Source organism: Anser cygnoides, chromosome 4 (genome assembly GCF_040182565.1).
Source record: "Anser cygnoides isolate HZ-2024a breed goose chromosome 4, Taihu_goose_T2T_genome, whole genome shotgun sequence".
NCBI lineage: Eukaryota > Metazoa > Chordata > Aves > Anseriformes > Anatidae > Anser > Anser cygnoides.
In genome coordinates this window covers 56121800-56149238 of record NC_089876.1, presented here as the reverse complement: position 1 = coordinate 56149238, position 27439 = coordinate 56121800, and the positions used below count along the sequence as shown (strand labels likewise).

At 36.2% G+C, this 27439-nt stretch overlaps 1 protein-coding gene and 1 long non-coding RNA gene across 4 annotated transcripts in view; one reads left to right on the top strand and one right to left on the bottom strand.

Moving 5' to 3' along the window:
• Nucleotides 1–5772: 5772 nt before the first annotated feature.
• The window catches only part of ASB5 (ankyrin repeat and SOCS box containing 5), a 28365-nt gene continuing 6698 nt past the window's right edge, over nucleotides 5773–27439 (top strand). Inside the window, exons 1-2 of one of the 3 annotated variants that reach the window (XM_013190348.3) lie at nucleotides 5773–6042; nucleotides 8121–8413. In XM_013190348.3, the coding sequence (XP_013045802.1) occupies nucleotides 8218–8413 (196 nt within the window). In that variant the 5' untranslated portion in view covers nucleotides 5773–6042; nucleotides 8121–8217. Of the gene's footprint in view, nucleotides 6043–8120; nucleotides 8414–19878; nucleotides 20406–24836; nucleotides 24905–27439 lie in introns of those variants that run through there. The other 2 variants (XM_048047772.2, XM_048047774.2) reach the window with 2 other exon arrangements.
• LOC106041775 (uncharacterized) overlaps nucleotides 9983–27439 on the bottom strand; it is a 26354-nt gene continuing 8897 nt past the window's right edge. The window contains exons 3-5 of the long non-coding RNA XR_007158225.2: nucleotides 24316–24380; nucleotides 21740–21949; nucleotides 9983–18290 (exon numbers count right to left, since the gene is read on the bottom strand). This is a non-coding gene — a long non-coding RNA (uncharacterized lncRNA). The remainder of the gene's footprint in view (nucleotides 18291–21739; nucleotides 21950–24315; nucleotides 24381–27439) is intronic.

Here is a 27439-nt window from a genome sequence, read left to right as displayed (position 1 = left end):
TTACTTAGTCTAGAAGAAAACTTGTCAAAAAAAAAAATTAAGAAAGTGGGTATGAAGTTAAAAGAAATTGATGATTTCACTTTTTTAGAAGCCACTTGTAATAAAGAAAGAAACAGTTAAAAGGTGAATGAAAAAATAAAAGACCCTAGTGTAGAATAAAATTTAATAATTATGAAAGGATTTCAAGTTGGTGACAAAAAACATTCACAACTCAGATATATCATCTCAAGCAAACTTTTCACTTTGGAGTAATCAACAATCATCTCATCTGGATGACGTAGTTTGAGGGTCTCACATAGATAATTAATGATTTTCTATAAATCCCAAATAGTTTAATAAGTCCAGAAAGTATTAATTCAAACAGCTGAGGTCTGTCCAGGCCTCAAGACAGCAGAGAGGCTTTAGTTACAGTTGCAAGACTGGTCTTTTGAAAGCAATCAGCTGAAACAAAATTTCTGTCAACCCTATTTTTTAGATATATACTAACTCTACATGTGATAAAAACAAATCTTCACATCATGGCTGTCCTAGTATTTGAATGTGGCTGACTTTTTTGTTTTTAAATAGACAGCTATTTAATAAGAATGTGACATTGTGCAGTTTAAGGAAAAGATTAACTGTAAAAACTACAAAAATGTCATGTTCAACCACATCAATTTAGATTAATAGAGGGTGGTTGCACTGCCTACTAGAGAAATAGCAAAATTAGGTCTGTCAGGGTGGTTCAAAATATCACACACATATTAGCTGTAGTACCACATACCTAAGGAAGAGGGCGAATTAGTTGCAGAAGAAGCAAGCTGTGAAGTTATATAGATATGGTTGGTAATGAAAACATTTGTTTGGACCCAAGAAAGGTTCCTATGAAAACGGGAAAGAGTTATAAAATGAGGAGACCCTTCAAAGGCTCATTGATACAGTCACATCACTACAGTCAGCTGTCAGAAATTATGACTAAGCTTATTAACAGGTGGCTTGTACGTGAGTTTTGACATTACTGTCCTCTCATAGTTTGTGCTACCGTTCATTAACTGGAGGTTACAATCTCTGTAGCAGAATGGGTGGTGAGGTGTTTTTCACTGCTATGTCCAGTAGGTTAGTTCAATGAGCACTTAAAATTAAATTGCCACATTTTGAACTGAAGTGGCAAAATACCAATACAAATTCCTTCCTGTTGATTTCCAGGAATGGGCAGCTGGAGATGGTAACTTTTTAGCAAGTCTCTCCCCCCAGGAGTTTAGAATTTATCTGTCAATAATCTGTGTGCGCCTGCCATTTGACATGTTTCTGGTTTTAGTAATGTCTCCAAGTACGCACATGACTTCTCTTGGAATCTTCTGCTATAGAACTCTTAACAATTGGGTTGTGGTAGCTGTCTAAACAGGACTGAAATAAATACCATAGGACAAACTTAAAATGTTTCTTAGCAGAACTCAAATTGAATTTACTTGTAAGCAGGTCAGTTATATCTGCTTCACTTCTGTACTGCAGATATAGACTTTACTGTCAGCAATTAGATGGAGTGGTTAAGCAGATCAAGCATGCTTATACAATAATGTTGCTGATAGCAGGGATTGTTTGATACTGGACTTGTAGTTGAAGTGGAATCTATCACCATTGTGATAAGCAGCTATCCAGTGGGTGTATAACAAAGTGATACGGCTTTAATACTTCTGTGTATTCTTTCAAAGAACTGAGACAGTTGGAAAACTGGAATTTCGTAATCACTTTTTATGATTTTAAATATATGTGATATAGAGAAAATCTGGAATGTCGAAAGATAGCGATTTATATTTAAATCCTTGAGAAGTAATTTCATTCTCAGGAAATCCAGATATGCAAGTCTGTATGTCAGAACTATTTTCCAAAGACAGGAGTAGTATTTTCAACAGGCAGGAAAGACAAAACACCCGAATAAAATCAATTTAAATTCATTAAAAGTTATCGATAGATTAAGTAAACTTTTCATGATGTTACAAATGCAAGGTTGCATCATTCATGTGGTTCAATACTGGAAGAGCTTGATTTATATAGAACCTAAACTGTATCAGAGCACTGGTTTTAAAACAGTGGAGGAAAGAAAAAGTATGATTGTATCCACCCGAAGGCATGAATCTGGACTTTCTTTAGCAGTTTGAGAACTGGTAAAAATAATGTTCTACAGCAAAATACATAGAGAAACTACATATCTAATAAAACTTAAGACAATTTTTTGTGCATTAAAGGTTTTTAAATGATCTGGTATGTTTCATAGCCTTATTAGAGAAGAAAAATGATGTCTAAACCCTCTAGTGGAGTATGTGTCAGAAATCAGAGCATGACTACTGAGGGAAGGGGTTTTATGCTTATCCTGATTTTCCCCTTTTGCAACATGTAAGATATCACTGCATGGCATTATCTGGACAAGCAGGAGACTAGCATAACTTATAAAAACTGCAAAAGTCTGAAAGAAACATAGCTCTGTATATCAATTACAACTTCACATTGCGCTCTGGATATCAATTACAACTTGACATTGCATTGTTTGTGTAGATTCTGGATAGACGTGGCATTAAGGTACATCAGGATGAAAACAAGCTTTTATTTGTTTATTTTAGTGTTGCTTCAATTGGCAATACAACTCTAAGGCTTTTGTGTGGACAAGAAAGATAACAACAGGATGCAGTGAAAAAGCATTGGATCTGAGTCAAGCTGACTTCTCCAGACCAAAGTTTGTGTTCTCTCACTTTTCTTCTTTTCATTCCCCCAAACTAGTAACACTAAACCTGTATTTCCACTACCTCTTCTCTTCTTATTTTACAAAGGTTGTACTACAGGGCTTCAGTTCCTGTTCGGAAGAGGATCCAATAGCTGTTTCACGCCCTACAATCACTCCAATTTGTGAACTCCCTCTAGCTATCAGATAGATGTGATTTGTTTGTTTTTCTGTGCTTAAGCTTGGATGTGTAATATTATTACTAATTATTACGGATACTTCTGAAAAGAATATTTCATATTTTTAAAGGTTTCATTTTATGTGTGTCATTTTTTGCTTTACCTTCAATGTCAACATTTTGCATAACAACACACGTGAGCAAATGCCTTTTTAAAAATAGTTGCTCTATGTCTAAATTCAGTTCAATTGCTTTGAACAGGTAATTACAGGAAAATAATGCTTCAGAATGCATATTCAGGAGGAAATGACAACATTCAACAGCTTTAGATGAGTCAAATAAAATTTTTTAGCATTGAGGATTAACATTTCATGCATCTATTAAAATACAAGTCAGCAGGTCACTAAAGCAGGTAGTTTTTCTTACTGAATTAGACATTGTTTAGTAGCTCTAGCTTCTCAGCATTTTTGAGTCTTTTATCAATGGTTACATCAGAAACTTAGTAAAAGAACTAGTGACTTCTTACTAATTTTATTTTAAACTAAAGTTCTGAGGTCTTTGTTTTTGAAGTTTCTACTGGTGGGTTATATATACTGTATAAAATAATACAATCTTCAAAGCGTCTAAGTGTTTTCCATTCCTCTCCCTGGCATCCTATTTCATTAAATTATATTTTGTTATATTTGGTATAAACCAAAAGTTTCAAAACCAGTATGACCATCTTGTATATTCTTAGCCGGATCTCTTATATGTGTGTATATAGAGAGAAAGACATGCAGGTAGAGTGTCATACAAATAACTCCTTATGTTGTATTGCATATTTCATCTTAAAAAAAAAATAAATACCTGCTTTCAGATATTTAGATGCATTTCCAAAATACTGAAGTAAAAGTCTGTTAATAATGTGTTTATAATAACTCTTCTACAGCATACATTAATCTAATTTAAAGATACTGCTTTAAAAGATTTAATGAGAATTGTACTTTCCAGAAGTAAATACACAGGATATGCTATGAAGAAATTGTATTCCTAAGTGTTTTACTGTGTCTTTTGTATTTAAAGATGCCTTCAAAGACTAAATATTACATCGGTTATTTTATTTTTCTTACCTTACTGAAAATCAAGCACACTACTCTTCTAAGTGTTGAGAATTCCTCAAATAATGCAGAGTTCATTATTGTGGTATGTAACGAATTGTAGAAGACAGAGCATACTTTTTTCCTAAAAGTTACTTGCTTAGATTGTGGGTAAATTGCTCTAAATTTCTTAAACACTTTAAATTATCATATGCTGTTGCTGGAATGTTTTCTTTCTGCTTTTGGCCACTACTCATTAACGTATTAAAGGGCAGGCTACTTTGTCTGGCATTGTCTGGCATTGTCTGGTATTCTATTAATCTGAGGACTAGAGCTTGACATTAACCACTTTTACTGCCATTATAAATGGCAATACTTCTAACTTGAATATACTGGTTATGTTCTTTAGAAATGATAACACAACAAGCTACGTTAAAAAGGAATTTAAGACCATGAAATCCAGCATTTGAAAGATTTTAGATGGTTTTAAAATTAAAATGCTAGTTAATTGCTAGAAAAGGGGAAAGTATACTGGAAAAATGATTACATTATACTTGTTTTATTTGCTGAGAATATGCTAGCATGCCAAGCAAGGGAGATCCTTGTCTGTGACAGTGTTTTCATGCTCTTAAACAAAACAAAAATTTTAATAGTGTTTGTCTGCAGTGTAGTTTGGTCCCATTTCCTTGTCTGCTGTGATATAACCTTAAATGTTAGAATAATTTTACACATTATCCATTATGTAATCATGAAATCAGCGATCATTCAGTACTTCATTCTCTTTAGGTTTGTTATCCAAATTTTGTATTAAAAGAAAAAATAAGTACCTAATTAGCTTTAGTATTGTTTTCACTGTAATATCTGAGTGTTTTGTGTACAGCAATGAAGTAACCTTCAGAATTCTGTTACTGAGTAGTCCTGTTAAACCCATTTTCCAAGTGAGGAAGTGAGGCACTGAGAAATTTCATTTTCCAGTGCCAAAATTATACACGAAATATGAACATCCAGATTAAATCACTGCTGCTTTCAAGTGCTTTTATATTTTTATAATGTATATTTGTTGCATATTGGTGATGCATCTCTATTTGGAAGCTATCTGTATCCTGCACTGCTGCAGATCAGACTCCAATTGCTCCACATTGCCATGCAATAGAACATTTACAGGCCATTTTTTTCTGCTCTTGCATAGCATCACAGTGATTGTTAATTCCTTACTTATGCTTCTACTTTCTGATTTCTCTTCCAACATCCATAGCTTTCCATTCCTGTTCACCCAGTCTGCATGTGCTTGTTCTCAGCTATTTTGTGTTCAAGTCCCAGTATTCACATTGTTGATTCTTCCCAAATGCCACATGAATGTTAACATCTAAACTGTTGCTCTGTTTTCATGACTGCGTGCCTGGAAGCATGAGTCTGCCAACAAGCTATAAATGGCAATTTCTGCTGAGCTTTAGAAGCCTTAGACTAGGGTAAACTCAGTTGTTCTGTGCAGTTGCAGTGTTTCCAGTAAAGCTAGAAATGTGAGAGAGTTATGGAGCTAGAGAAAGTAGAAATATTATTAGGAGAGTAATTTTGCAAGCTTCTTTGTATGTGTGAACTGAAATTCTCAAAACTTATTATTACTGTTGTCAGTATATAGTTTACAGCCATGGAAGAAAATTTATGAGAGGATGGAAGATAAGCTTTGATACAGGAATAACCCTTCTGCTCAATTTTTGTGCTATTTCTAAAAGCAGAAGATTTACAGATCAACAGGGATTTTTTGAAAGATCAGTTACAAAATATTACGTGCACCTGCAACCTTATTTTTGAAAAATGTTTTTGCTGATGTTTTACAGAAAAATTCAACCTGAAGAAGACACCTAAGAAACTCCTCTGTTCAGTGATTTGTCTACTGCAGTTGTAAGAAGTAGGAAACACAATTGTAAGGGGAAGATTAACTCTGATTGTTGCTGTTAACCTCATCTGTTATTTATAGTAATTGCTATTTGGATTTTCACCTCTACAAAGAAAGGCTGCTTTGTTAATTAATGAAATGTGGGAGAAGTCCAGATGAGAAAGAACACTTACTGGATGACACAATACACAGTCAGGTAAAAAAAACAAAAACAAAAACAAACAAACAAAACTATAAAGAAAAAAAGTTTCCTATAAGATAATTAATTCTTCCTTATTCTGCATGGCAAATTTGCAAAAACAAGTACTTCAGGTGGCTTGGGAATTCTGATTGAGTTAGGCTCAGTAATACACATAGAAATATGGAAGTCTGAAATTCCAATACTGCATAGGTTACTAAGGAAAACACCATTTCTATTAATGATTGAAAAGGAAATTGGCAGTGCTGCCTCAGAACATAATGCCTATTTATCCTTATGGAAAACATGACACCTCAATTCAGTGTCAGATAACAATGTGCCAAATATAAAAAGGGATTTTCATTTGGCATTTTAAGTACTCACTTTTACTTCTAACTATGGTATGAGGAGACCAGTTCCTATTCTAGCTAGATGAGAAAATGTCTATAAACAAAATGTAAGAGAAAATGTATATATTTTTTCACAGACTAATATAGTTTACAAGGTAAACTGCCTTTTTATTGCCTTTTCTAGTTACTGTTTTGACTTCTATGTAGATTAATTATTATTTTTTCAAGGAAAAAGACTGAATGTCTGCTTCTCTCAAGATAAGCACAGTCTAGTTCCTGTCTGCTAAAAATCCTGGTATTTATTTCTAAGCACACTTTCTTTTCTTTTATCATTGTCTTTTCTTCACTTAGAAAGTTTTATTTGAATGTAGTTTTCAGAAAACATTACAGTTTCTTAATGTAATAAATTACTCCTGGAGCCAGGTGATGAGTGGTTTTTTTTTGTTTTTTTTTTCTTTTTTCCACTTTTCCTTTAGAAATATGATTTTGTATAATATTGTTAATTTCTGCTATGCTATTCATTAAAGGCAGGGGGATCTTTGGATGCAGTGACATTTGGATCGTACCCACTGTTCCTCATGGACAGTTGCCAACATTCTAAATTTTTTTTTTTTTGACTATCAAACAAGAGAATCCAGAGTAGAATAGAAAGGGCGTTTCACTTTAAGATTACAGAGTTCTTCAAGAGTATTTTAAGGTATAAGTAAAGATGCTATTTCCTTTTTTTTAATAGGAAGTATAATGGAATTAAAATAGGACCTTCACCTATGCTGCCACAATTATTTTAGGGCCATAGCTTACTTAGAAATCTAGTTCTGTTCTGTGGCTCCTCAGTTTGTGTCATGTTGTGACACCGTAATTTGCTCATTAGTAATTACTCACACTAATGGAACAATTTGTGTGTGACTTCTGATAACTATGAGTAATAAGCTTATGGTATATAAGCAAATTCTTAAAAAATCTGAGGAGCTTTGATTGCCCTTTCTAAAACTGGCCAAGAAAAAAACCTGCCATATCATTAGCTTAAAATAATATGAAACAGCACAATGAAATGTGTATCAGAAGCACTAGAAATTTTCCATGCTGTATATTTACTAGTGCCTTTATTTAAAATGTTTTGAGATCTTATTTATAAACACGTTAGAGTTTGATTCTTACCTGCTCTGAGTACTGTGTTGTGTTTTTTTTTTTTTTTTTTCATAATGCTGTAAGCCATGCATACTAGCGATTTTCATTCAGCCTGAACAAAATAACAAGAGGCTGTCAAAGCTGGTCTATTTTAAAATTTATGTATCTTTATTAATGTGTATTTCAAGTATTTACTGACGTAATTCTCTTTTTTTTTAAGAAAAATGTTAGCCAAACATAAAATGAATTAACATAAAAGAGCACTTGTACTTAAGCAGAAGAACTTATTTTAGCAGAAACTGACTTATTTACCTGAGTTAGCTGTTTTAGTACATGAAATTGTAGCTTATAATAATAATACTTTTGACAGTGTCTTTTTAAACGTGTATAAACAGGATAAATAAATGAATTACAAATGCAGAATCTGGAATGAAACAGACCTTTTAAGTGGAACAAGTACAATCCAGGCTCTTGCAACTTGTGTCTGTTATATTCTGTCCCACTTGAATATCACCAGGCCAGCAGGAGTGGTAGTGAACTCAATACTATGTACAGTATAAATAATCCTCATATTTTGAGCAGCAAGCATCATGACCAGCTGATATTTTCTTTCCTCAGCACCAGTTGTTCCCAAGAGTGCGTAGCTGGAGCCATATGATCTTATCAACACATTTGAGAGCCCTACCCAAACACTGAGAGAGATTTTGCTGCAGTAATGACTGTCATAGAAGAAAGTCGTCCTTTTGCCCAGCAGCTATCCAATGTCTACTTTACTATACTTTCCCTTTTTTGTTTTAAACTTTTTGTGAAGATCAGCCTTGCTATACTCAGTCACTTCTACATTGTGAAAGGGAACCGTAAGGAAGCAGCAAGGATAGCTGCTGAATTTTATGGAGTTCCTCAAGGACAAGGTATATTTGTATTTACTATCTTATCACTAAAGTTTGTGTTCTTTGTTGCTGTGGGTTTTTTAAAGTATTATTTATTTATTTATTTATTATGTTCAGGCAATTACTTATCTGCTAGCCTCTTTTATATCCAGTTTGTCAAATGCTATGTAGCAGGAGGTTTTTTCTATAGTTCTCTGGTATTTTTAAGAAAAATCTGAAGGAACACTGTTAGATTCTTTAAGCAAATTATTATTAGTAGTAGAAGTATTTTTTTGCATATTAATATTAAGTTCAGAACAAAACTGAAGTATTACAATCAATGTCCTGTTAGGAGAGCGGCCTATGCCTAAGGCTGCCAAACACTTCCCAATTCAAGATACTTTTCTTTCCCAGTTGCTTCTAAGGTTGCCCCCACGTTAGCCACATGTGGGTGAAATTTTCCACACTTGGCATATTATTATTTGGCAACACTCTAGTGAAACTAGTCCAGATAGTTCTGAGAATTATTTATTGATTAGGTTAAAGTTATCCTATAATTTATTTGAATCATAGAATCATAGAATGGTTTGGGTTGGAAGGGACCTTAGAGATCATCTAATTCTACCCCTCCCTGCCTGGACACCTCCCACTAGACCAGGTTTCTCAAAGCCCCATCCAACCTGGCCTTGAACGCTTGGAGGGATGGGGAAGATACAGTCCTTCTGCATCTTGAATGAGCATCTTGGAATGTATCAGGAAACTTAATGTTTGTCAGAATGAGCTTTTGGCATCTGTGTGAAAACCCATCACATTTTACTGGGTTGAAAGTTCTTGTGAAAATTCCTTTTTCTGTTTGCTCAAGCAGAACTTTGGCAAAACTGGGCATTACTGTTCCCACAAGCTCATCTCTGGTGAGCCAGTACCATTTTCATACAATATTTTTTCTGGGTCACAGAAGACAGAAATCTATTTTCTTAATTGACTGAGCTGTGCTTTTGTTCAGCATGGGATCCCTGCTGCCTCATTTGTCTTTGATTGTTCCTTGTGTTCTGAGATGACTGAAAGTTTGAGTTCGGCAATGAAACAGGAAGACTTGTCTTGCCTTTTATCACATTCATCTCTAGGTAACATGAGTTACCTTAGAAATAATGTGAGTTAAATGTGAAGGGGAAAACTAGAAATATGCCAAAAAACAGCTACAAACCTGAAGATCTTTTCCTTCTTCAGTACTGGGACAAAGAAGAAACTAGCTTGCTTTGCAGAACATTTACTTGAGGTGTATTTATATCATGTCTTTGCGTGATTTAGAGAAAGTTCTGAAACCCAGGATTTTTACATCTGAGTATATTAATCAGATCATTTGAACTATTACGCATGTGTGCTTGTGTGTGAATATATGTATAGATGTATGTGTGGGTGTATGTATGTACATGTGTTCACTAGAGTGGGATGGAAAGGACTGACCATCTGTCCCACTGGCAAAAATACTCACAGAGTACGTGGTAGGTAACCCTTGCTTGAAATCGAGAAGAACTTTTTGTCAGAAAACTTCCTTCTAGCTCTAAGGCGGATCAGTCTGTGAAGACAGACACAAAATCTGAGTAAGGAAGGAAAAGACTGGGGGGAAAATAGAGGGAAAGGAATAAAATGTATCAAGATGAAAAGCAAAATAGTCTTCCCTATGTCATCTTTTGAATCCAGGTCAGTCATCAGATGTCTGAGCTATTGTAGCCAAATAAATGTATGTTCGGCCTTCTAGTAGTCAGCCCATACAAAAGATGAAAATCTGTCACTCTTGCAGGTTGCTGTTTTGTTCAGGTAGCAGACATTTATACTGATCTTAAAGGCTCACACATACTGTGGAGTTTCTGTTTTTCTGTTTGGTTTATTAAAAAACAAACAAAATACAGTTAATGCAACTATTTTGTGTGTAAACTGTATTTTTCACTGTCCTACCTGCAACCTTTGTGTCTAGTTTTGGAACAGTTCTAAGCACATGTTCAGCTAATGTTTCATAATCTACAAATTCAGCCATTTGTCATCATTAACAGGATTGGTCCTTGCTCTCTGAGATGCTAGTAAGGCTCTTCAAGATCATGATTTTCTCTTACCCTGTCTGCATCTTTGCTCTGTGTTTGTAGAAGGGAGCATGATACTGTCTTAGCTCACACCATGTTGTGGTATTTGGTTTGTTTATGTTTGTGAAGTACAGTATGGAGATACCTTAATAGAGTTTATAAAATACCGTGAACAAAATATCCTGTTCAAACTAATATCTGGAAGATGTTCAGTAAGTTATGTGAAGCCACAGCTCGAACCATTAAATAATAAAATTAAATACTGAATATCTACCTGATTACCGATCCTGTTACGTGTTTTTTATTAAGCAACAGAGAAGTCTCAGCAGGAAACCTGCCCACAAAACAAAAAAACAGCCTATCATTGCCTAATTGAAGTTTATAGTATCTTAGGAGTAGCTCCCATTAGAGGTAATGTTAGTTTTCATTTTCTAGTTTTAACTTGATTATGTTACTCTTAAAATCCTGCTAATGCTCATATTTTCAGTTTGCTTGCAATATTACAAAATTACTTTTTGCTGTTATAAAGGCTGGCTAGGATAGAGTGTTATAATTTTGAAGAAGAAAAGAGCCTTTGGAAATGTGCTACTAGCCACAGGCATTATTCCATATTTAGCAAATGGAGTTCTTGAATTAAAATAAGCCATGCTTTTTACAAAGCTTTAATAATTGAGGACATTTTAGGTACTGAGCACTAGTACTTTATGGAACTCATTTTATCATACTGAAGGTGTATGGGTCAATACAGGATTTGAGGCCTAGGAACCACACATTTCTTGGCTGACTGCCTTAGTTTTGTGACTTTTTCTTTGTTGAACACAAGGAGACAGCTTTACCTGTATCATCTCCCTGTTGCAGTCTTGTTGCTAGACAGAAGTGAAACAGATTATGTTTTCTTCCTTCAGATTTCAGAAATATCTTCTCTCTTGTTTTCTCTGCAGTCTACTGTGTTAAATTTATCCTTTAGATCTCACATGTATGTGAACAGCTGGATTGGGACAACGCCCATAGTTAATTTTAAATTATTATATGGTTTATGTGGCATTGAAATATAAGAACTAGATCAGTGTCCAGCATCAGATAAGACCAGAAATGTGTGTATAAAATCTCTACTAACTATAAATTACACAGTTTGTTTATGAAGATGTTAAGTCTGAGTAAAACTTTTCTTCTGTACGTCTAAAAGGCACCTTGAGAGGTGATTTGGACCCTCTAGTACCAAATATACAAGGGTTGCCTGGTAAATATTTGTTTAACCTGTTTCTAAAATGCTCAGTAATAGTGATTTCTGCAGTGTCCTTATGCAACTGATGCCAATTTTTACTATTCTCATCACTAGAATGCTTCCCACTTAACCTGAGATCTACGTAAATCTTATATAATGAATGCTTTTATAAGTTTTTCTCCAGCTATGAAATTTAAAGACTACTAGCATGCATGTTCCCACCTCTGTAGTTTTTGTCTTTTCTAAAACAAAGGAAAAAGGATTTCACTTGGTCTGTTCTCTTAAGTCTTGTTTTCTAGACCTGGAATTACTGTAGTTGCCTTGTTTGGACTTGTGCCAGTGCATATACAGTTCACAGACATCATTATTCATGTCTAATTCCACATGTTAAATGGAGTGTTCCAGCTGACACTTTATGGGTGCACCCAGTGGAACTATCGGTTGTACAAAAGTGGGACACTTATGTCACGTGCAGTATATGTGATACCCTATGTAATACCTCCTGTGGTGATGCTTTTTTTTCCCAACAGTATAGTATTATGGATTGTAGCCAACTATAAACCGCATGTTAAAACAGTGTCACTGTATTATGCATTTGCTTCTTCCCCTTTAAGTATAATACTTTATACTTGCCTTCAGGTAACTTCACGCAATTTCTCCATTTTACTCAAATCTATTTTTAACTGTTTCCCTCTGAGCAGTTGCAGCACCTGCAGTTCAGTGTCATCCACAGATTTTAGAAAAAATAAACATAATAGTCTATCATCAGTATTTTCAGTATTAAAACACTGGATAGCACCTAATGCAGGACAGAACTATGCAGTCTTTTACATTTGTTTAAAGTGGATTAAACACTGTGTCTTAATAAACTATCAAAATGTATTTTTTTTTTTTTGCCTCTGGTGAAGTCAGTGGTATTATTAGCATAAAAGACTTAAATGAAAAAGGCATCCATTCTATTGTGAAGGTCCAATTTACTGGATTATTTTACTGTATCAGTTACTTTGGCACTGATCTTGTAAACACTTACTCATATACACATACTTGCCCCATTGAATTGAAAGGGATTGATTAGTTATTTAGAGCTAAGTGCTTTGCAATCAGGCACTTATAGCTGTGCTATAAATAGATTATGATGCCTAGCTTTTCTGTCTATCTAGCTTTTCTGTTTACCTAGCTTTTGTGTTAAAGTGAACATGTATTTATTAATTATTCTATAAAAAAGAATTTTATTAATTCATTTTATGGAAAATGTCATAGCTTATGTATGTTTATTCAGTTTTAAAGTTCTGTGCCCTATAAACTGACCTACAAAAATGAACTTACTTGCAGATTAATTTGGGGTATAATTAACTCCTTAATAGGCTATTTGCAGTGACAGTGACTCGCACAGTAAGATTAATTCTCTTGCAGTATTTCCAGATCTGTGAAGAGTTAATAACTCAGGCTTTTGTACATCTGTTGCTTGACAGAAACCCAAAGATCAAAGCAACCTTTAGGCTCTTCCTACTATACCAACCAGCTGGTCATACCATGAAAGTACTCTATATATACAAGTGCTGAGTTAGAGATTGAGCTGACTTTTATAGTTCCTTTGCTTTAGGATGAGGTAGTAGGCTGTGGTTTCAAAGTACATGCATCAAATCTTCAGACATAACTAATTGTTAGATGTTTTGGGGACCGTAAGACATAAACTCTACTGGGAAATACTGCTGAGAGCTTGGCTTATATGGAAGAATCCATAACATGATTAATATAGATAATATAATAGAAGTTGGAGTTATAATTCCCATTCATAAACCTGTGTAAGGCAAAATATTCTGTTTTCATAGAATCACCGAATGGTTTGGGTTGGAAGGGACCTTAAAGCCCATCCAGTTCCAACCCCCTTCCATGGGCAGGGACACCTCCCACTAGATCTGGTTGCCCAAAGTCCCATCCTGCCTGGCGTTGAACACCTCCAGGGATGGGGCATCCACAGCTTCTCTGGGCACCCTGTGCCAGTGCCTCACCACCCTCCGAGTAAAGAATTTCTTCCAAATATCTAAACAAAACCTACCCTCTTTCAGTTTAAAGCCACTGTCCCTTGTCCCATCACTCCACTCCCTGACAAAGAGTCCCTCCCCAGCTTTTCTGTAGGCCCCCTTTAGGTACTGAAAGGCCGCACTAAGGTCTCCCCAGAGCCTTCTCTTCTCTAGGCTGAAATTAATTTTATCAAAATTAAAACTGATACTCAGTAGCTGTCAAAGTGCTTTTAGCTGCAAGCACAAAGTGTTCGGAGGAACTTTCTTTTAAAATAATAACTTGGCAGAAGTTAATGTAAGCAACAAACAACTAATCATGTACTTACACAGGTATGTGGGGTCTGTACAGAGGTTAAGTACTTCTGACAACATGAAATGTTTATTCTTTAATATCCTAATTTTAATTATGTCAACTCGGCAAAAATATTCATTGACTATCACTTTATGCATAACTATACTATTTTTAAGTTGTATTTGAAAGTTACTTGAAAGCAGAATTTGTATTTGTAGTGTTTGAGTACAGTTTCTCAAAGCTAATTATACTATTTTTGTAGAACTGTAGAGGTGAATATGCTCTTGTTTCTTATAGGTTAAAAAAATAAAAGTCTACTCCTGATACTCTTGAATGAACATGGCAAGTTCTAAGCTACCCTTCTCTGCTTTATCTGCCATGGCCATGCATGGTAGAAATGCCCAGTACATTCCTAGTTACCCTAAATTAAGCCAATTGCTAGGATTATGCCATTTAAGACTGGAGTCCCCATCTCCTTTCAGGATTATGAGACTGGTAACTAGTATAAAGTCTGCTGTACCCTGCTTTTTCTTGTACGCTGAGCACTGCTTGGGCAGACCCAAGAAACCAGGTCCACTAAATACAACTTGGAAATTGGAAATAATGCTATGTTACACTGTTAGAGATCCACTATTTGGAAAGCTTGATTTTTGACCTGTAGCAAATGATTAGAGAAGATTCTTCCTATTATTCTACTCTAACAAGTTGCAATTGATAATGTCACTCAGCAACAGTTGTTAGGTAGGGAAGATAGGCACGAGGCATTTTCTCAACTTGCATTCCACAGAGATCACAGTTCTATTAATAAAAGCTGTATAAGACCTCTAATAGCTTCCTGGATACAATAGAGATTCATTTAGTAATGATAGGAATATTGTATGGCATACCTATTCACCATAGCACTCAGTGTAAGGCGCCACATTTAGCATTTGTTTTTCATATGCAGCACGTAAGCTAATGGTGTAAGAATGCTTAAGATAGTGAGAATGTTCTTTTTGAAAAGTTCAGAAGGGAGTTTTTTGATGGAGCTTGTCATCCCCTCTTACATGTGGAATAACTTTGCCTAGTATGACAAATAACGGCCAAGGAAGAGTCATACTTAAAAATAAATCTCAAGATTCTAGACACTTGCTTAGAGTGGAGCAAATCACACCAACATCTACAAGATACCAGAACCGTTCTCCCCTGAAGAACATAATTTTGACACTTTAAAGGCATTTTGGTGAAGGCTATGTGATGCAACTAAACTGGCATGGAAATTCATGCAACCAGAGCTCTGAGCTGTCTGTAGCAGCAAAAACCAAGCACAATTGTTGCCAAGCACTGGCTCTTTCCCCACCTTAAAGAAAATCTCTGAGGCTACAAAAGGTTCCAGTGAATGTATCTGCTGGGGCCTGTTTGCATGCTTGCTTCCCTGAAGGGAAGTGAGCTATCCTATCACGTAGATTCCTTTGTGTTTTATTTTATTCCTGTCTGTATTTGTACATTAGGACCTTATTGGGAAGACCATCACCGAAGGCTGTATATTACAATCAGTATCATTCATGTGTGCTTCTTTGATACGTGTCTTTTCTGAAGGTGAACCTTAACTTGTCACCATCACAGATCCTATTGGCATGCTTGATTTGTGTACTCTGAGTTCACATGGAAATTCCCTTCATCAATTGATTTATTTTTCTGGGTGAGATGAATAATAAGCTTTCAAACCACAAACAAGTACAAATGAAACTTTGAACTTCGACGTAGCTTAAAACAGGCACAGGTTTTAAAGGTGCACAGCAGTAAGATGAAAATATAATCCTGGAGCAAATGATAGAGGAATCTACCTGCAAGGCCTTACAGGCAACTATTCAAAAAACAAAGCCATGAGGAAGCTCCTGAACTGGGTTAGGGCAAGCTCAAATGCACCACCTGTATTTGGTCTTTTTTTACAGCAGCAGCAAGGCATAGGCACCATGGGGATACCAAAATAGCATAGCTCCCTGAAGGTGATGTTCCTTCCCGCACCCATAGACTTATTATGGCCAGAGTTCTGCTATTCACACTCTTCTCTTGTAGGAGATGTTCTCAAACATTTGCAATGCAAGCAAGCAGTGAGTGAACTTCTGCCAGGGTTGGATGATGATGGCTTTGGGGGAATGCATTACGTGCCTAAGTACTGAGCTCTGTTCGTGACTGCAGCAACGCTGCCTGGCTGGTCATAAATCCATTATGGCATGCTCCATCTGTTGCACTAGAGGATGTTACTTTTTGCTATGTCTAGTCTTTCTGTCAATAGACCTCATCTCTCTCTTTATGGCTCTCATGGTAATTGCCTGAAGATTCACTCTGAGGTGCGCTGTACCATTCCCATGTGGACTACTGGTCATGCCTTGGCTCTTTACGCTCTCTGTCAATATCCGAAGCCCAGGTTTGTTTTGGATTTCCAACTAACAGAGAGTTATAATACTGTAAAATGGAGTCTGTAGTAGGATTGTTGGTTTTCTTTATAGCGGCATAGAAAAATAGCATTTTCTGCTTAAAAAAATAGCGACCGTTTAAACATTATCTACTTATCTGCTGGCATTGTCAAGATGTGGAGGACAGAGGACTGGTTGGTGACACCTGCGTAATGCCTAAGCTTCTGCTTGACTGCTAATTATATCATTGAATTGGCCATGAAATACACAAGTACATGCAATCATCTTTTTTTTTTGTTGTTGTTAAGAGGGTTCCAGTCCTTTCCTGTCCTGCTGCTGCCAGTTTCTAGTCCTGTTCCAGGATATAACGTGGCAGGCTCCATGCAGTCACTGACAATACTGCCCAAAAAGGTGGAGTGACCAATTCTAAAAGTACAAAACAGTTTGTGAAGCTAAATGGCACATTAGTTGGCTTACTTGAGGAGGGTGGCATACAAAAAAACACCAATCCGTGACATCTGAAAGTAGTGCAATTTTCTCCAATCCTTCTTAAGATAAATTGATGTTATTGGAGTTCAGACTATACTGCATTGGGCTTCATCGTGTGTTGGAAGGATTCTTTTTTTTCTTTTTTGGTTGTTGTTTTTATTTAAGCATCTTTTAGTGTGTTATCGTAGTGGCCTCTGCATGGCCTTATGAATAGCCTTGAAAATAGAGTGAATTCCCGCTGGAATTCACCCCTGTAGAGTAAACTCCGAGCTATTTGCTGGCATAGAAATGTTTGAAACTGTACTGAATTTTATTTTAAAATAAAAATCTGGATAAAAACATTGTGAAGGAAATAGCTTTGAAGTTTCTTCTAACAGTTCGCCTATTGGGATATAAAAGCACTAATTATAAGTCAACTGCAACGTAGTGGTTTATTCAAAGCCTGTCAGTTAAATTAAGTCAGAATTCCAAACTCATCAGTAAAATCCTCCAGTTTCCGTATTTTGAAACTGTAGTGTCTGCCCCTTCCTCTTGCAGTTTTTTGGATGGTTAGCTGCATTGCTCCCATGGGTACATGAATATACGAATGGACATATACATAATATGAATACTGTCCATAATTACTCGTGTACCAGGGCAGCAAAATAGTGGTCTATGATATTTTCTCCATACACGGGTGTCTACTTAGATTTCTGTTACAGGTTTTGTAACGGATTTTGGAAATGTTTGTCTTCAATAGCAAAAAAAAAATAAAAAAATCTGAAGAACATAATCTGAGTACCAAAGCTGAGTAATTTCAAGTAGTAGTAGTGGTTTTATTACTTAATGAGGCTGAGAGAGAACAGATGTTTATTTTGAAGCTGATGCACACAGTGCATGGATGGCTGACTTGAGCAAGATCACATAGCAATTCCATGTCAGGGGTGGAAATGAAATACCTGGTTCTTCAGTCTTACCACACAGTCTTAAGTATATGTCCATCTTTTCTTCATATCAACATCACAGTTATATTTTTAATACATTTCTAGTTGATTTCTGATGTTGGTCTAGCTTTCACTTCAAAGGAAAAAAAAATACTGTTTATTTACGTACGGTTTTGATATGGCTTTTGCCCAGGAATATGAAGAGCTTTGCCCACTTTAAAGCATGAAGAAACAGCATATATTTTTATTGTGCTTTGATGTCCTTCAAAGTGTTCAAACTATGTTGGAATGGCAAGTGTCTATGGAATAGAGATACTTTTGAAGCTGGCAGATTTTTGGGGTAGTCTACCTTCATTGATAGCATATTGCTTCTTATGCAGTTTTGTGGAGGAGAATGAGCAGGTGCTGCTGACTCTCCAGGGAGTCTTCTCTGAAGCCATGAAAGCTTTCTGTGTATGTGCTGTTTTTCTTGCTACTGCGTGGTCACACCTGTGTGGATGGTGAGAATAATAACGTGGGGGTTGGAATATCTGTGGGAAGCAAGCAGTACGACCTGCGTCCATGTTGTTTGTGGCACTCCACTTGAAGGACCCAGCTTCATTGTCAGCTGACAACTTCACCCACAAAACTCCTACAAAAACATGTAGGTCTTGTCTTCCCAGCCCACTGTCAATCCCTGCCCTGCAGTGCCAGATGCTTTGCTTGATCCTAATCCTCACCACCTTCTCCTGAAAGTGCTGGGATTCCATTCCAAATGCAAAGGAAATGTAAAACTGAGATGAGCCGCTGAGCCATGCCAAGTACAGAAATTGTCATCAGTTATTTCTCACCTGGAAAATAGTGCTGATATCTTCCTGACACAGACACGTGTATACATGTTCTTAGTAAGGCTTCTGGTTGATTTGCTGTATTTTCCCATATTTATTTTCTTGAGGAAGATACGATGAGTTGACAACTAATTCTAGTATTAAGGTTATATATAATGTCCATGCTCTTTTGCAAAAGTTCTATTCCAGCTTTTACTTGCAGAGTCTGATTGCTGGATGTATAGAGGTGCTTATCTCAGTTGGTGAGACATTCTGGCTGATTCAGCTAGATAAAATCTGAGGAAAATAACTTTCTGAAAGGCGCATAACCTCTGGGAGAGCACAGTTTTGTTCTCTATTGTGAGAACAGAAGCAGCCCACTTACTTCTGTTCTGTAAACAGTGTAATACTGTTCCAGTAAGACAGTTCTCATGTTCTGTAATTTCAAGGTAAAAAATTGTGACTGCTCTTTCTTCATCCCCTCACCCCACCCAACTATAAACTTGCTTCTGATTTTCTCTTAAAGAAAAACAAGAAGGATCTAGAAAATCTCATGAAATACGTTTGTATTATTCCAGTATCTTAGGGATTCATTTTTGTCAAGTACCTGAAAAGAACAGTACCAGCAAACCCCAGTAATGTTAATTTCCTTCTATAAAGTTTACAGATGGCTAGTTTTTGTATTAGTAGAAAAAGTTAGTGAAGGAAGTGTTAGGGGGTGGGGATGCAGAAGTAAAGGCAGCACAACTTGTTACTATTAGAAATAAATCACTTAGAAATCATTTAATCTTTGTTATTATCATAAAAAAATAGCATGCTGGAATTTTATTGTGGATTGCTTCTCCTTGCAGATTTCTGTTGTGCAGTATCAGTATGATACATAATAACCAAAAAAAATGATACTAGTAGTTGGTTGTCCTTGTTTTCATTATTTTTTAAGAAATAGCAGCTTTTGCTTCTCATGACAAGACTGCAGCCTTACTTTCATAATGGGATCAGACCCATTCAGGTTAACCAGTGAAGTCTTTTTTGTAGTGAAACCATTTTTTTTTTAAATTAAAGACATAGTTTCTGGTTGACATCTGTAGGATACCTTCTCCCCTACTTGAGAAAAACAAACAAATAAACAAACCAGAAGTGTTTTATAATTTCATAGCTTCTTCTGGATTCCAAAATCTCTCTCTTAACTGCAAATTACATAGGAGCAAGGCCTGCTGCAGTAATAATTACTGTTTCTATCTCTTACTATAAGATTTGACAGTGTGATAAAAACAGATTTATTTTTCCTGTTTTAGATTGCTTGTTATTCAAGAAACAAAGCACTGAATACTTATGCTTTAACAATGTTTCTTTTTTGATGTAGTTATTGAAAAATTAACACATTCTTTCCTTTTAAATTGTGTAAACAGTTAAGACTCATGCTGTAGCTAAGCTGATTCTTTCTCTGCTTTAAAAATAGAAAATGCTAGAGCAATCCTTCCCTTCCCCCGCTACGTACCCACTAGTCCAAGCTAGTAAATGTTACTGAATGGATTTCAGTGTTGTAGCTATTCTACAGTAAGTACAAGAGCCTTTGTGAAAAAACGAAAGGAGGAAAAAAGGTAGTAGAAATCCATTTGTGGATGTTCGTCAGACCGGAATACCTGCAGCAATGACAGCCAGACTTCCCTCCAGAAACAAACAATGACAACAAGCACTGCTGTTCAGAGGAGCCACAATCTCCCCAAAAGACGCCTAGAAAGTATAGGGGAGTGTCCTGCGAAACGAAAAGCTAGCTGGGGTATTCTGACCAGCCAAGGTTAGTACAGCAGCCATTTCAGAAACTGTGTACTGAAACATGCTAACCTGACCCAATTTACCATGTTCTAGGTCTAAACTGTTGTTGTTTGTTTCAGCTAATATAAATGTATGTTTATGATAAAGGCACTCTGCTTTCTTGCATGGGTTAACTCAAGGGTGTTGAGAATATTTTATTATTATTTTTTTTCTGTACTCTTACCAGGTGATCTAAAATACCCTTTCTTGTTTATCTGTCTTATTTGTTTTATGGCAGTGTTTAAGGCTTGACTTACCCTGACTTTTGCTGTCAGGACACAAGGTAACTGGATACTGAAGGCTAATTGTTTACAACAGAAAATTAAGAGAATGAAAGGAGGGGGAGGAGTAACTTTTTATATAAAGAGCAGTTTATAGGTAACAGAAGCAGGAGGCAATGGAAGAACTACAAGTGACAGAATTATTGTGTCCTGAACTGAGATACTAAGGACAAAGTTATAATTCTAAGGGTTTGCAAAGAAAAGTACTTATGAGATAATTAAGTTACTGCACACAGGCAGTTTGAGCAATGAAGAACAAACTGTATTATAAAATAAGTGCTTAGGACTGCTATTGTCTGAGCCACATTTTCCTTTTTTTTTCCTTTTTTTCATAAAACAAATGTGTAAAAGGGAGCTTTGAGTAATCATGAGAGTCTAACAGGACTTTTTTTTTGTAATGGTTATCATGGTCATAATTAATATTGACCACATCCTAAGGCTGTGTGAGGGTGGGAAAACAAATACAAAAAAATGGTATTGTTTATCATATATCAAATTTAAGTGTTTCAAAAGTGGAGATGTTAAAATACTCAAGGAAAATAAGAGTATTAAAGGGACAGGAGACAGGAAAGAGAGAGTTGATAATGTTGTGCATAATTATGAATTTACCATGTAAAACATAGCTATATGTTACAGAAATACCTTTGCTAAAGTCCAATACTGACAGTTCTAGAATTAAGCAATATTCAAGAATTAAAGCAACAATTACCATAGCTTCCCAAGTAGCTGTTTGAATGCAATGGTACTGTTCACCATTTGGGCTAAGATTTCCTGACAGTAACTGTTATTTATGAACATTTCAGCTAGTTAAGTCAGCAGTTCCCCCAAAAAACAACTTTGTTCATCAGACTAAAATTTTACAAATGTTTTGTCTACCACTGTTATCATTAGCTGCTCCTTGAGGGTTAGGGTTCCTTTGCTAATCTTAAAACGTATTAGCCGCAGTTAGCCAAGTTTTGGAAAGTTCAAAATCACAGCAAAATATGGAAAGTAAATTTTTCTGAAGATTTTATCGTAACATGGTTCAGCTACTTACAGCCTCCTTGTGACCGACCAGCAGGGTGTATGTACTTATTGACTGACGCCTGAAGTACCAGGAGACTGCTGTTGCAATTGATGCTTCTGTTTGTTGCAGTTCACTTGAATAACAAGTATATCTAATACTAAATCTGAAGGAGGCACTTTTCTTCCCTCTCTGTTCCCGTCTGTGAGAGTTACTGAATCCTGATTTTGTTCTCCAGGCACCCTAGCAGAATGAAGGAAGAGGAAGTCATACAGCAATGCACGAAATACACAGATTGGAAAATAGGCTAAAAGTGATGGGGTGGCAGGAGGCATATGTCAACGTCAAGATTTAGTAGAAGGGAAAAAAAATAGAGCCAGGTTATGAAAAGCTTTTTAGCCTACTGGCACGAGGGTCCGTAACCAGGCTATTTGAGCAAAATCTCCTGGATGTGGCAAAAATCAGCACACACTGGCCCCAGCTTTGCTGGCCAGTGAGCTACGGCCTCTGTAGTTAGGAATTACACCACACGCTGCATGCAGTCTGGCAAACTGGGAAAATACGGAGACTATGAGCACAGCCTGGGGAAAATTGCTGGCAGTCTGGCTTAAGGCCGAGACTGGTCTTGATGAACAAAATTACTTCAGGCAGAAATGCTCCAAAGCCCCAGGTCAGCTCAGATTGCCAGTATTCCTCTTCTGTCAGCTTCTAGTTGGCAGTCCGTTGAAAAACTTGTTTTAATAACAGTCCAAGGAAACAATACTAGCCTTACAATGTCATCAGCTGCTCCACATGCTTAAGTCAAATCCGCTGTGGGTCTAAAAGTATCTACTGATTTAGAGGTTAATGTGATTTTAGATCTTCGTGCTCTAGCTATGGCACACAGAGTTTGCAAGCTACTTTGGTCCAGAAAAATATCCAGCCAGTTGTTGATCCTCCAAAAAGACGGAAAAAACAGACTGTGCGTGAGTAATGGGCAGGGGAGTTGTTACTGTGCTCTCATGTGACAGGAGAAGGGGCCTGACACGTTTCTTCCTGGGTGTGCAAGGCCTGGCTCAGAGCCAGCAGCAACAACTGCTGCTGCTGCTGCCATCGTCACTATCATCGCCTTCACGTAGCAGTGTTGCTTCTGTTGGCACCTGTCTTTTTTTTTTTTTTTTGAGGCTTGTAATACAGTGTAGTGGCTCGCGTTTCTGTTAAATTGCAACAGCAAGTGCTCAGGATTTAGGAACTGTTAGAAGCAATGTTGCTTGGGCCACAGTGATTTGATCCTGTAATGCCCGATAACAGTATTTGACAACACATTCACCTGCTGTACTTTTCCACAAAGCTCCTACTTTCCTTGCTGTGCAAGATTGATGGTGTTCTGAGAATGCATTAGGTTTAAGTTTATATAAAGAAGAAATACACCCTCTATATTCTTGTATGTTGCAAAGGTTGGAAGGCATGTAGCCAAGGGCAGGAATCCACAAGAAAAAAGAGCTAACTTCTTTATGCCCCATCCCTAAAAGAAAATTCTGTCCTTGTCTTTGTTGTGGCCCCTGCATGTTTTAAAAGCAGCCATCTAACCTAAGTTTGTTGGTGGATCATGGTTATTATCTAAGCCTGAAATTTCAGAAGTTCGGTGCTCTCATAACTATAATTAAACCATGCTTTCAACGTACACTCTAATACGTAAGTACTCTGGAGAAAAAAAGAAAAAAAAACTATTATATCAGTTTTACAATTTGAGCCTTAAAATTCCATCTTTTGGTTCCTAGTTATAGGAACCAAATAGTTATAGTTCCATAGTTATAAAATACTGTGAATGGATGATGCTATGAAGGTGGATTAAATAAGGGCTTTGAAGTATTTTTATGGTATTGGGAGAATACTATTAAACAGGCAATATACAATTATTAAATATTATGTTCAGGTTGCAAGATCCTACTAGATATGGAGACATAAAATAATCTGAATACTAATTCAGTGAATATAGCACCAGAATGGCAAGAATAATGTGCATTCATGTCATGTAGGTGGACAAACAGAACTGTGTGAGGAAAGAAGTTTTGTTTTGTGTGGTTTTCAGGAATAGGATATTGCTGGCTTTTGCAGTTGGAATGAAATCCCCACATTTTGAAAGTCTATGTGATGATAAGCACTGGAAAGAATATTGGTGTCAATCAACCAAGGTTTCATTTTTTTATATGTGTATATTTATATGTTTGTGTATACATATTTATATATTGTTATAACACATAAAGTCAAATTAAAGCAATGATGATTTAAAATACTGAAATGAAATACCTAAACGCCACTTGAATGGATGGAATGACTGCGTCTAATGACTTTTACTAAAATATTTTTACTTAGTATTTTACTGCTATGATCGTTTATGCAGGAATGGCTTACAGGTAATTGTAGGTAAATGTGGAGGAGTGCAGGTTATATGAAAATAGGAAGCAAATAACGTTAATGACAGAAATGGATCAAAATCAGAACTGCAAATCCCCATTCTTAGGGGTGGACTGATACTTTCACTGCTTAGATTAGTTATTAAAAACAGTTTAATAGCCCAAGAATTGTTAAGAACATAATAGGGAATAGTGAACTGCTAAAATACAAACCCATTCCACTGAGCAAATCAAGCAGCATTTCCAACATGTTCAGAATATCTCTGCTTCTTTCTTTTCTAAGAAAATAGGAAAATGACTTATAAACATTTGGCAGTGCTTCCCTTAGAAATCTATGCATTAATAATGATGTTTGAGGATACCAACTAATTGCATGAGGTTAAAAAAGGAGTTCATTTTGCAAATCTTACTCAGCTTAAGGTTCTCTTGATCTCACTAGGAGATTCTTTTGGGTTGAAATTCAAGTTAAGCTGTCTTGGAAGGCAAATACACAGATGCTGGCACTTTTGTTACATTAAAAAAAGAAACATGGGGGAAAAAAAAAAGGCCACTGTCCTTTAGCATAAGAAAAGAAACTGGCAACTGCCACATGCTCATATCTTCCGAGCTGTGTTTACTGCAAGGTGAAAGTTCATGTTACAGTGAGCTGCTGATCTCCTTCCAAACATAGCTGGAGAGTATTGAGAACAGGCCCAACTAACAAGAGCAGGTTCATTTATTTATTTATTTTTCAGATTGAAAGAAATGAGTAGGATTTATAATTGCAATTGGTTGGAAGTGCCATGGGGAGACGGAGATTTAGGTACTGTATGATACTTTGTAATTTTGTTTTTAACTATGACTGTTAATACACTGAATATATTTATTCTTTCTTATTAGTGTTTACAAAGCAGTGCAGGCTGCCCTTCCTGGTAAACTCTATGCCAGCAAGCTTGGAACTAGTGTGGCTTCTAAATATAGTTCGAGATGCTTTGTATTCAGCGTCTGTCAGGGACTACATCAGTGGGGACTTAATACATTAGCAGTTTTGGAACAGACCGTGTTTGTTAATAGTGCTGTTACAGACAACGCTGAATTAGAATTTTTCCTTATTTATATTCTTGTTAATGCTTTCTAAGTAAGAGCCATAGCAAGCTTGTAGATTAGCAGAAGGCAGCAAGCTAGATAATGAATTTATTTTAAGACAACTTTGATGTTTATTTATGCTGCGTATTTATTTTTAACATATTCTTGTCCCTGTGATATTTAATGATTATTATGTTTACCAATAAATTAGTTGGAATGTGAAAGATTTTTTCCAAACCTGGTTTGCACAATTTTTTTCCTGCAGTATTTTGCTTATGGATTTCTTTTTAATAGAGGTGGTACAAACATGTAGGTTTTAATGGATTTAGCAGAAACAGTGAGCTGCTGGATGCCTACTTGAAGGTGGGGATATAAGGTGGGCCTAGATGCAAAACAGAGCTCAGAATGGGATCTGGCATCATTTGCTTTTCAAATTTCACTGGCACTGTAATATTAACAGTTGTTCTTCTGAGCAATCCATGGGGGAAGGAGATGGAGGAATGAAAGGTGTTTTCAGATATAATGGTGTTCAGGAATAATGGTGTTTTCAGATTCTGCATCTTCGTTCGGTTTAGAATTACACAAAGCCACAAAAATGTCCAAAGTATGAGTACATTTAATAGGGATAAAGACTTTATAGACTTCACAATATTATTAGATTTTTTTTTTTCTATATAACAGTTGTCTTTTTCTTCCTGTTAATTTAGGAGTAGGGTAAACCATCGAGAGAGAAGTTCTTATCTAAGGAGAAAGGGGGACAACATTTCAAAGGCAGCCTCTAAATGCAGTTTTTAATTATTTTTGAGAATTTTTTGCAGCTGCCAGAAGGAGAATTTAATGAATTTAGCTTCATTTGAATTAGAACAACACGAGTGCTGGTTCAGATACTGCTATAGAAGGAGGAAAACATCGGTCAAAATTCTCATAGTGATTACACACATTCAAGCTACTACAATAGGGTAACTGTATTTGAGCTTATTGGGATGGCAGGGAGGAAATACTGGTATTTTGTAAAAATCAGGTCAGTAAGATTTCTGAGCTCAGTTGTTGTGTAACTTTCCTTAAAATTCCAGTCAGTGTGTGTATGTCTTTTAGCTCAGTAATTCCTACTAGAAATAAGAATTGCAAAATACTGCATTTAATCTTGGCAAGGATTTTTTTAGTTTTAGTAAGTTTGCAGTAGTTACACCAGAAAAAAAAAAAAAAGTAACATTAACTTTTCGCCCTGATTTAAAATATATCTGCAATATAGTAGCTGCTAACAGTAATATTACAAAATGGCTCATTTAGGGTTCCTTTTGTTCTCCTCATAGAGTTATTTCCAATTAGAGTTCCAATTTCTATTCTTACAAGAAAAATATGAACAGAGAAAGAAATGGTACAGGAAGAAGAGAAAGAACAAAGTCAGAATCATTCTGTTTATCAACTGTACATTTTGGATGATTTCAACATAATGGTAATAGCTGGCAACAAATCCATAGCATGGTTCCAAAAGTGGAACTGCAGCCTGCACAGGTAGTTGACATAAAGTCACTCAGCTGGGGGATTGCCCTCAAGTGGCCATGATAATTAAATGATGATAAACACGGCTGGCCATTTTTGTGGCTGTCTGCTTCTAATCAACAAAGACTTTATGACTGGTGAACTAAAAATACTGTATAAACTTTGGTAAGGAAGCCAAAAAAGTCCTAGTCCTAACCCATGCATTCATTCCAGACAGCTAGGTGAGAAGAAAATATCTGCCAGTGTTAGGAAGAACGGCAAGATTTAGAAAGTTGCAGGTTTCACCAGTAATTACATCAGCATCTTAGAGTTCAAGTGACTTTTTCTAACGGGAATAAATATCTGTAATCCATAATGTATTTTGAAGATGGCTCTTTCTTACATAGTCTTTCAAAACTTCATTTGCAAAATTCATACAATAAAATGTTATCAGCTATGCTTGCAACCCTATCTGGCTATGAAAGGGCTGTCAGCAGCCAGTCTTCTAGAGGAAAGGGCAGGCTCTTCAACAGGAACGACAGGGGTCTCTGGGACTTGGGTTGGAGTTACGGGTTGTGGAGTTATTTTTATTGGGTGGGAAAGGGTTGCAGGACAAGTCTTGAAAATAAATGCAAACCTTTACTTTAAGCATAACTACCTATTCTTAGTGCTAAAAGCCTTTCAGGACTTAATATCTTGTTCCTACTAGAGCAACCTTTTGCAGTATGAATTCTCACTGTATTTCTCTTCTTGAATTTATGTAGCAGCAGATTAACCTCATAATGCAGAG